This window comes from Crocodylus porosus, unplaced genomic scaffold (genome assembly GCF_001723895.1).
Source record: "Crocodylus porosus isolate Cpor-Errol unplaced genomic scaffold, CroPor_comp1, whole genome shotgun sequence".
Lineage (NCBI taxonomy): Eukaryota > Metazoa > Chordata > Crocodylia > Crocodylidae > Crocodylus > Crocodylus porosus.
Window position 1 is genome coordinate 103,749,370 of NW_017728906.1, and position 10,160 is coordinate 103,759,529.

A 10,160-nucleotide genomic window follows, 5' to 3' on the forward strand; every position below is an offset into this window, starting at 1 on the left:
CATCAGCAAGATTTGAACAGGGTGCTTTTTACCCCCTCATCCAAGTCACTGATGAAGATGTTGAACAGCGCGGGCCTGAGGACCAAGCGCTGGGGGGACCCCACTACCCACATCCCTCCAGGTCGAAAACGACCCATCCACTACCACTCTTTGGGTGCGGCCTTCCAGCCAGTTGGCGATATAACATCTGTTTTGAAATTTTTATCATCTTCTAGCAGAAACAGTTGGGTTTTGGTAAAATGGAATCTTAAAAAAGGGAGAAGAAACTGCTTTAGCTTCTTTGTAGTAGATATCTTTTGTGATCTTATTTCTTCTTCCTTTGACAAAAACAACAAAACCTCATATTTTTTTTATTTCTCTTTTAGGGGGATAACTCGTATGTAAAGGATCGTTGGTGTGTGTTTGATGGCTTCATGGTTTTTTGTCTTTGGGTATCATTGGTGTTACAGGTAATCATGCCATTTTATCTTAAATACTACAGGGCTAGTTTTTCAACAACAGTTCATTTGCTCTTGCCTGCAAAATACACATGTGCATTTTAAACATAAAATTCTGCAGGGATCGATCAGATTTTAAAAAATAAATGGTTCAACCCTTCTGAAGTTCAGCATCCGCAGTTATTGCAGTATATCTGCATGGGGTGTTTCCATGGCAATGCTAACTTGCATATAGCAGTTGTTATTAAAGCAAAGGTCAGATTCTTTCCTGCAGACCCATGCAGTCCTTGATCATTTAACACTGTGGGAGTTTAGCTTGAGTAAGAACATACAGGACTGGGTTGCATAACAATTAGGGATGGGAGAGACTTTACGGTTTTTGCCATTTACCCACAGTTTCCATCTTAAAACTGTGTACATTTCTGGTCAGCTCATCTAAAAATGATAACTGAGAACTGAGAACTGAAAAAAGTAGAGGGAAGGGCAATAAAGATGACAGAGATATGGAGTGGCTTCCATATATTATAAGACAGTGAAAAGAGTAGAACTCTTTTGCTTGGAAAAGATCATTGGGCTGGGGGTGGTAGATATTGTTGCAGCTCCATTCCTATGAATCTTATTGCAACTTGAATTGGGGAGGGTGGCATATAAATAAAACAAATCAAATAAAATATTTAAAACCCACATTCATTTTCTACTTTAAATATGCCATAATGTTCTGATTTTAAGTTGACCCTGTATACACATTGACCACACATTTTCAGTTTAAGGAAAAACAGCTGTTCTTCTCAATAAGCACAAATGAGGTCCTGGAACTAGCATCATCCTTGCAAAATCCCACAGGAGATTCAAATAGCCAAGGAAAGTACCCAAAGGGTTAGATGCATAAAAAATGCTGGAATAAAAAAAGCATTCTCTGTACCAATGATAATGTTGCCCAAGGCTCACCGTGTTCTGTTTAGCCTAGAATCCCATGTCAATACATATCAGGAGAAATGCTTTTAGTTAAATGGAAACTGATGACAGGTTTCAAGTAAATACAGGTCCCAATTGAAACGCTAGATTTAAATTGCAGTTCTAAATGCAAATTTTATATACCATGTAGAACTAAATTACCAAATCCAAACAGTCCTGGCTTTTGGGATTCAAAATCTAAATCTTTCTAATATTTGAGGGACACGGGGAAGGACAGGGTGGGTGATGATATTTACAGGTGCCAGCAGAGATTTGAGATTTCCTGGTGAGCAAACTATATTCAGTTAACTTGTGTTTTGGAAGAATGAAGCATATTGTTGCCCAGAGATATAACAAACAAGTTTTGCACTCTGGCCATCAGCACTGGCTGGACCACCTATGGCAGCTTGCAGAGGGAGCAGCCAGTAATCATGCATCCCCTCTAAGTTGGCTTATCCTGCACCCCCTCCCTCTGCACCTTTTCTGCAGCACTCCACCTTGCCAGAAGGGAGGTATGAGAAGAGGCCTGCAATGCAAGACAGTAGGCAGTGGTTCAGTACTGCTAGGGGATGTCTTCCCCAGAAGCAGTGAACTTCCAGGTGATGCTCCTGCATGGTGTGCTGCTGCTGCCCAGGGCATAGTACTGGCCAGTTACACCTTTCGGTCTCGATGCCTCACTTGCCCAACTGCCAGAGGATTCCTACAGCTTCTGAGCTCCTAACTTGCCTTCTTTCCACTCCAATAGAGAAGACCACTGAGATCACTAGAAACTGCGGAGTCATGGTGATCTGAGTCATCCATCCATTGTGGCCCTCCCCTGTGTAAGATGAGCCTGCCATCAGCATGACAGAACAGATGGCAGATGTGCAGCACCTTTAAAGGTCAGCCAGCATGGGGTCATCTGTTCCACCACCCTTAAGCAGGCTGCAGAAGGGTTATCTGTTGTGCTGCCATCATGCTGGAGCAGATGATCCTGTGTAGCACCATTAAAGGCCACATGCTACCTTACCCTTAAGGGTTCCATGCAGTGTCATTTGCTCCATGTAGTAATCCTGCATTGTTCTAAACATAGGTCAACCCCATGAATGAGTGGATTATTTTTATGGTTCTTTTTTGAAGTGGAAAGAAGTGTTGACTTACAATTGGAGAAATGCAGTGTATGAAAATTTATCATCTCACATATCCATTTATAGCAAAGCTGAGCAACTGGACTTTTCATGGAAGCCATTGTGAATTCTCTAGTCTTCATGCTGTAATTGAGTCCTATAAAACTTGTTATGAGTCCTTTGAATGGCAGAGTTTTAAAAATTGGGATGCATGCTAAGTTCAAGAAATTTCTCTGTCATTAGGATGAAGTAATTTAGTGAAGTGGTCCTCCTTTAAACTTTTGGGGGAGTGTATTTCTCTTTACTTTTGGGGGTGTCTGGGGAAATTTGTGTGACAACAGTATACCACAAGAGGCCAGATTCTCTCTCATGCATCTGGAAATAAATGGGAATGACCAGAGCATGCTGATAGACTTAAAACATCTATAAGCATGCATTTTGATAATATAGTGAGAAGCTCTTTTTATTTTGAGCAACATTTTCAGACACCTTTTTTTCCTAAATTGGAGAAATAAGCACTTCATTCTTAACCAGAATAGAAGAGGAGGAGGAGGCAGGGAGAAGCCGAGAGAAAGAGAGAGAGAGTTTTGGTGAAGTTTACTTTCATACATAGCTGAAAGTTTTTTGAGTTGTTAGAACTAGAAGTGTCAAGATTATGGGTGGAATACATTTTTGTTCATCCATATGATAATTCAAGAATGTCTGAGAAGGATTGTTCTAAGACTCCATTGTTTTAAAATGTATTAGAAATGGAAATTTTTCATTTGAAATGCAGATTGAAAATGGGAGTGAAAACACATTACACTAAATCAGTGATTCGCAGCAAGGGTGATGCAGCACCCTAGGGTGCCTTAAGAGCCTTTCAAGGGTGCCATGGGGTACCAGCCAGTTAGCACTTAGGTATGCAGACATGATTCACAGGATAAACCCAAAGGGCACCTCCACACATTCAGGCACGTGTGCTTGGAGCAACTCAAGTAGGAGCAGCACAAATTTGAGGCAAGGATTTTTGCCTCAGTGTATGTCCCCGTCATGCACTTTGGTGTGTGGCAAGTTGTGCCACTTGGGGCAAAATAACCCTGCCCAGCTCCTCTGGGATCTGGCCCCTGCGGTATAAAAACCTGCCCTGGCAAGCAGCTTAGTACTGCTTGCTCTCAGAAGCTTCTGGGGCCTGACCAGTTGGTATCTGGGGACAGCCTCATGCCAGCTGGACTGCTGAAGCAGCCCTAACTGAGAGTTCCCTGCACCCTCTGCTGACTGCAGCAGTCTGGCAGTGGGGTCTGCTGCCTGGCTGTGACCTGCTGCCACCTGTGACAGCATGTAGCCCCAAGGCTGCATGCCTGCCAGACCTGGATGGGCACTGCACGGCCACAGCAGGGGTACCTGCACCTCTGGGCCAGCTGCCAGTGGGCTGTGGCTGCACAGTTGGCCTTTGTGCGGCACTATTGCCATGTGTATGGCTGCCTTGCTACCTGAGTAGCTTTTGCTCAGTGTGGTGGTATGCTTTGAACTATCAAAGCATGTCCTCCTGACCTCCAGCTTGGTCCCGGGTGCCAACCCTAAGCAGGCTCTTCTGCCTGGGTCCTGCCACCTGTCTCACTAGCAGGAATTCTGGTGTTCCCTATTTAAAAACCGCAAAATCTCTGATAATAAAAGCTCAAATTCACCCTTTAAAATACCCCAAAATCTATGTTCTTCCACAATTAAAACAAAAGACCACTGTATAGAGACAGAGGGAGAGAGAGAGAAATCAGTTGGGCAATGTTTTATTGATATATTTACAATGTTAAAGCAGTTTGGAAGCCTACCAGTGTTTTTAACATCATAATAAAATAAATTCTAGATATCTATATGTTTTGATGTTTGCTTTTGGTTTTCTTATCATAGAACACTTAGAGCTCCCCCTGACCCCTGTACTAACCAGGATGTGGGGACAGCTGCCCCGGCAGCCACAGCTCCTGCCAGCAGGTTTCATCCTGTCTGGCAGCTGGTCATGCTGGGTGTATGTTGGGGGAATGTGGGGTTTGCAGAAGAGAGGTGGGAAGGAGTGTGGGAGGATGCAGGTGGGGGTGCAGGTGGGTGTGGAGGGATATAGGGGGATGTGGGTGGGTGTGGAGGGATGGGGTCATGGGGTGTGTGGGGGAATGTGGGGGGACTGTGGGTATGTTGGGGAACTGTGTGGGGGGGACTGCTCAGCAGGGGTGGGTCTCCTGCCCTTCACAGGGTGCAGCCCCCCCCGAAAATGTCCCCTGCAGAGCCACAGACCCTCTGCAGTGCCCCACCCCCAGCCCCGCATGGTCCCAGCCCCTGTGCAGGGCTCACATCCCACCCCCCCACAGGGCCCTAGCCCCCCCCGCACTGGCCACATGCCTTCCCTGCATGGCCCACAGCCCCCTGCGTGGCCCCAGCCCTCCACACAGCCCACAGCTCACTGTTAGCAGCGGGAATCATCAGGGTGCCTGCATACACAGGCCCTGTGCGCCACTGGGCTAGGCCACTTCCATGCATGCAGGACCTGGCCCTGTGTGGCAGGCAGTTCCTGCAAGCAGTGCGGGGCCCAGGTGGACATCTCAAGCTGCCTGGGGCTGCCTGCAGGTGCATGGTGCGGTGCCAAGCCTGGCAGGGCCCATGCAATGTAGCACAGGCAGTGCTGGGTGCCAGGCAGCTGGGGCCGAGCCGTACTACCCCCTCCTTCTCTGTGCCATGTGGGAGGGCTGTGCCATGAGGCCCTGAGCACCCCAATGGCCACTGCTGCTGCTGCTGGTGAGCTGTGGGCCATGTGAGGGGCTTGGGGCTGTGCGGGGGGCAGGTGGGGGACCCACCCCTCCCAAGCTGCCCCTTCCCACCATCCCCCACATCCTCTCTGGCCCCCTCCCTACTTCAGCCCCCCCTACTCCTCCTGGTTATCTGAAACGGAGCCCAGGTCCAGGTCCCTGCAGCTTGCAATGCTGTTTGCCTTGCATGGGCAGGCAGCATGCTGCAGCATCGGAGCAAGGGGAAGGCATGGAGATGCTCTGGCCAACTACCAGGACGTCTCTTTGAACGACCTGAGCTTCTGGTTGCCTCAGGGCATGGTCCTGGATCATGCTGTGCCCCGCTTTTTTCTGGGAATTTTTTTTTTAATACCTGAATATCCAGATATCATATTTTGAGCCTATGCTGCAAATATGCAGTGCAGGGAAGGTTTTTTTTATTGCCAGCATGCCTCTTGCCACATCTCAAACTGCTTTGACATGTGGCAAGAGGCACGTGTGGGCTCATCTTGATATGCCCAAAGATTTCAAATAAGAGTCCATAATATTAAAAACATTCTGACCTATTGTGTTCTTTTTGAGCTCTTTGCATAGAAGAATTGCTCTATAATTTTCCTGTAGTCAGAAAACTAAGCTTGCATTTTCTGAAGGGTGACTTGCATTTAACAAGGGGTGCCTTGAGTCTAAAAAGTTTAAAAACCACTGCACTAGAAATAGTTTTGCAATGTGTATTCTCAAATGCAAGTACTAGGGCAGAAAGTGAGATGGACACCCCAAGAGCAGCTGGAAAACAAACCTCTCATTCTTTTGTCTATAGGTGTTTGAAATTGCTGAGATAGTTGATCAGATGTCGCCCTGGGGCATGTTGCGAATTCCACGGCCTCTTATTATGATTCGAGCATTCCGGATATATTTTCGCTTTGAGCTGCCAAGAACAAGGATAACAAATATCTTGAAGTAAGTGAAAATGTTATTAGTAAAAATACAGTGCATTTCAAACTCAGTTAATCATGATTATATAGGTAGCTGGGAGGGGAGCAACTGAATGTGAATCTGATGGTGAGTTTTAGAACTGAACAACAAATTTAAAGTACTGATTTCTTTTAAATACTGATTTACGTGATAAAATGGTCTAAACCAGCAGAGGTTTATGTGAATATTTTAAAGTAGTTTTGCTGATAGTTTTGCTGATAGTTTTTACTAAAATTTTTTCCCTTGGTATTGTAACTTTCATATTTTTTAAAAGGTGTATCAAAAATACAGAATGGACACCTTTTCTGCTTATACTTTTTCAAAAATAAATGCAAACACCCACTACATTAACATTTGTATATGCATCCATATGCACATTTTACACACAACAAGAAATAGTGATTGTCAGCAAAAGTATACAGCTGTATAATAGACTTCCCATTTCCCTCTGTCATTTCATGGGTATTCTAACAAACCTGCCTCCTTCAGAACAGCACACATTTCAAACCTCTCACCATCTTAAGACGACCACCAGTTTATAAGAAAACTATTCAATCTGGCACAGAAATATTGCCTCCCCAAAAAAGCCAATGATGTATGAAGGTAATATTTAATCCTATTCAATAATGGGCTTTGATACCTGATATTTTGTGATGAATAATGCCCCTAAATAGGAGCCATAGACAGAGAGAAAGGGCTGTTTCCAGTTTTTAAATGAGATGCATAGAACTTCTTTTCTAATCCTAGAAAGTCCTGCATTATTGACCTGTAAAATTATGACATTAGTTTAAAAGATAGTTATGCATGATGGGTTGATGTGGAATAAATTTATTGTCTTACATTTGGGATTAACTTTACTACATCATCATGTATTCTGTATATATCCCATAATAGAAACCCTGTTAGAAAAGAGTAGGGTTTTTACATTTTTCATTAAGTCTTATTTTTTTCTAATTTCTCCTGCATAACCTGTTTGTCTTAGTTACTGGGGTCACCTCTTCAGATGGTGATAATTAATGAGAGCCTACTGACTTCAGTGGAATAGCTAATTTATATCAGCTGAGGAGCTGGCCCTAACAATCTAAATATACAAATATGAACCTCAGAGAGGAGGAAGAAAGTACTATGTTAAAATGTTTATGATTCAGACAATAATTGATTCATGGTAATAAAGCTACAATTTTATTTTCTGTGTTGGAGCAATTGTAATCTGTTAGATGCTCTATACTTCTGGGGGGGGAAAAAAAAAAAAAAAATCAAGCAATTGTGTAGGTTCCAATATTGATTTAAGTTGAGTTTCAGATACCCATTTCTGAAAAATCTTGGCTTCCATTTCTGTCTAATATATAATGAAATACCTTGTTTTAACATTGCCACTCTTGCAGGACTACTATTTTTAAAATTATTTTGTGTGTGTTACTGCAATTGGTGTATATCTTTTTCTAGACATAGTCTTTCATTGCACGTGCATTTAGTGTACTATTTATCTTTTTATCAGGCGTTCTGGAGAGCAGATTTGGAGTGTTTCAATTTTCCTTCTGTTCTTTCTGCTACTATATGGAATTCTAGGAGTCCAGATGTTTGGAACTTTTACCTATCACTGTGTAACAAATGACACTCAGCCAGGGTAAGCTGATCTGTGTGGTCATATGTAGGTGTATTCTCTCCATGCATGTGAATAATTTCTGTTAGTGTTAATGAGAATGAACATAGTAAGTTAAAAGAGGATCCAAGCCATCTGTTACAGTTGACAAAATATACCTGAAAATTTGATCTTTTCATAAATGATTAGGGACCTACCAAATTCAAGGCAGCTGCTTGCCAGTTTCGCAGGCAGAATGCAGGGCACGGCAGCTGTTTTGTGGGAGGAGATCAGTGGGCACCCCCATGCCTCTGGCTGAGGGGCTCTGGAGGCCCCACCCCTCACTGCTGATTAGTGGTGAGGGCTGCCTGTCATATGGCCTTGCCCCTCACCACTGATTGGCTGTGAGGGCAGTCTGTCATTCTGCCTCGCCCCACCCCACCAATTGATGGAGAGGGGCAGGACCACGTGACAGGCACCCCTCATAGCCAATCAGTGGCAAGGGATGGGGGCTAATTTGTTGATCTAATAAAAGATATCACATTTACCCAAAAAACCTTGTCTGCCATACTAAATATAGTTTCTTTTTGTGCACTTTCTCCTTATTCCTATGATCAGAATATTTTGAGTTAAGCAGAAACTCTCTTATACTTCATGAAGTTTACTTCTCATGTTGGATTAAATACTTCCAAAAAGGTGAATCCTCCCTTTCACAATTCTCTGCTTGTGTGGGGCTGAGGGAAAGAAATTCATCCCTCTTACAGTGGCTGCAGAAGAACAGGGAAGCCATTCCATGGAGTCTTGGAATGCCCATTTCTCTTCTAGCTCTTAAGTTTTATGAAATTTCTAAAGGATGCCGTGCAGCTGTTTTTGTCATCATAACAACTTCCACCTCACTATAACAGTCAAGTTACAAAGTCTCTGTTGTGAAGCTCACAAGGCTTTGTTGTGAAGCTCCTTGGGAGAATGTCCTAGAAAATAGATTAGAAAAATAATTACTGGCTAATATAAAGATCCAACAATTTCTCAGCCATTTAACAGCTTGTGGATAACCTCTCAAAATGTCAGGGTGCAGCTTCAAAGGACATTGAGCTGAAAACTCACCCCATGCAAAGCAACCAAAGACACATTTTTGTTCTTATTAACCATATTTATCAGAGATACTGTTTTACTACACCAGTGGAAAATAACAGTGAGTAATAGGATTTCTTGAATAGAGGGGACAGTCTAGACCAAACTATGACAAATCAACATAGCAAGAATTCATTAGCAGGGAAAATTAATTGAAGTTAGCTGAACAACTTGCTTTACTTTAATGTTGCCTTTAGGATTTGTTCAAAATTACTGTTACAAGGCATGTGTCTTATTTTGGTTTAAAATTGATTTCCTTATTGTTCAAAATATAAATTGAAGGACCAAGGAAAGACTATACGTTTTGGTGTACACTTGAATTGACCATACATTGAAGATATCCCCAAATATTTTCAGAAGCTATTTCTCTAAGTATGACTGAACATGATAAAATTAATATATAAAATTAATTTTGAAGTGAGGAAATTATTCTATTATGCCATTTATTTGCTAACTTGACAAAGGTTAAGATCCAGAATAGATTTCAAAATAGATGGATCTTTCCATCTGGATAATTTATGCAATTCAGTTTATGTTCTTAATATAAGGGAAAAAAGGCCACTAAGACCATTGTTTTTAAAACCCTTTTGAGAATTTTTTGCAACAGAATTTAAATCAGGTACTCTAGGGACCAGATCATCTCTTGGTTACAATCTGCAGATTTCATTTAAGTCAGTAGAATGATGCTGATTGACACTAACTATCCTTTAAAATATATATTTTCCTTTATTTACATTTCAGGGTTTTTTTGATAAGGTATCACAACCTTCAGTTGAAATTGTGTTAGATTGTCTTTCTATATATGATTGCCACTGAATATCAATACTTTGGGACAAGAAAAAAATAGCCCTTGTACCTTTTGGAGATGGGTATGTACTTCTTGGGGATGTTCCACTATCACCATTTGTAAAGTTTTCTGATGACTTAATTGTTTTGCTTCATTAGTTATACATTAACTGTCCATTCATAGGAAAAGTTGTTTTTCTTCCTCATTATTATGAGCTTGTGGGCAGCCTCAGGAACTGTTATAGATTTCATAGATTTCATAGACATCAGGGCTGGAAGGGACCTCGGGAGATCATTGAGTCCAGCCCCCTGGGCTGGAAGGGCAGGAAGTCAGCTGGGGTCATAGGATACCAGAAAGATAAGCATCCAATTTACTCTTGAAGGTGTTCAATGTAGGTGCTTGAACCACCTCCGCTGGCAGACTGTTCCAGACCTTGGG

General features: G+C 42.6%; 1 protein-coding gene across 3 annotated transcripts in view; it reads left to right on the top strand.

Moving 5' to 3' along the window:
- The window catches only part of NALCN (sodium leak channel, non-selective), a 451,383-nt gene that overhangs the window by 38,271 nt on the left and 402,952 nt on the right, over positions 1-10,160 (top strand). For all 3 annotated transcript variants that reach the window (XM_019529699.1, XM_019529701.1, XM_019529700.1), the window contains 3 exons: positions 366-449; positions 6,068-6,207; positions 7,721-7,849. In XM_019529699.1, the coding sequence (XP_019385244.1) occupies positions 366-449; positions 6,068-6,207; positions 7,721-7,849 (353 nt within the window). The remainder of the gene's footprint in view (positions 1-365; positions 450-6,067; positions 6,208-7,720; positions 7,850-10,160) is intronic.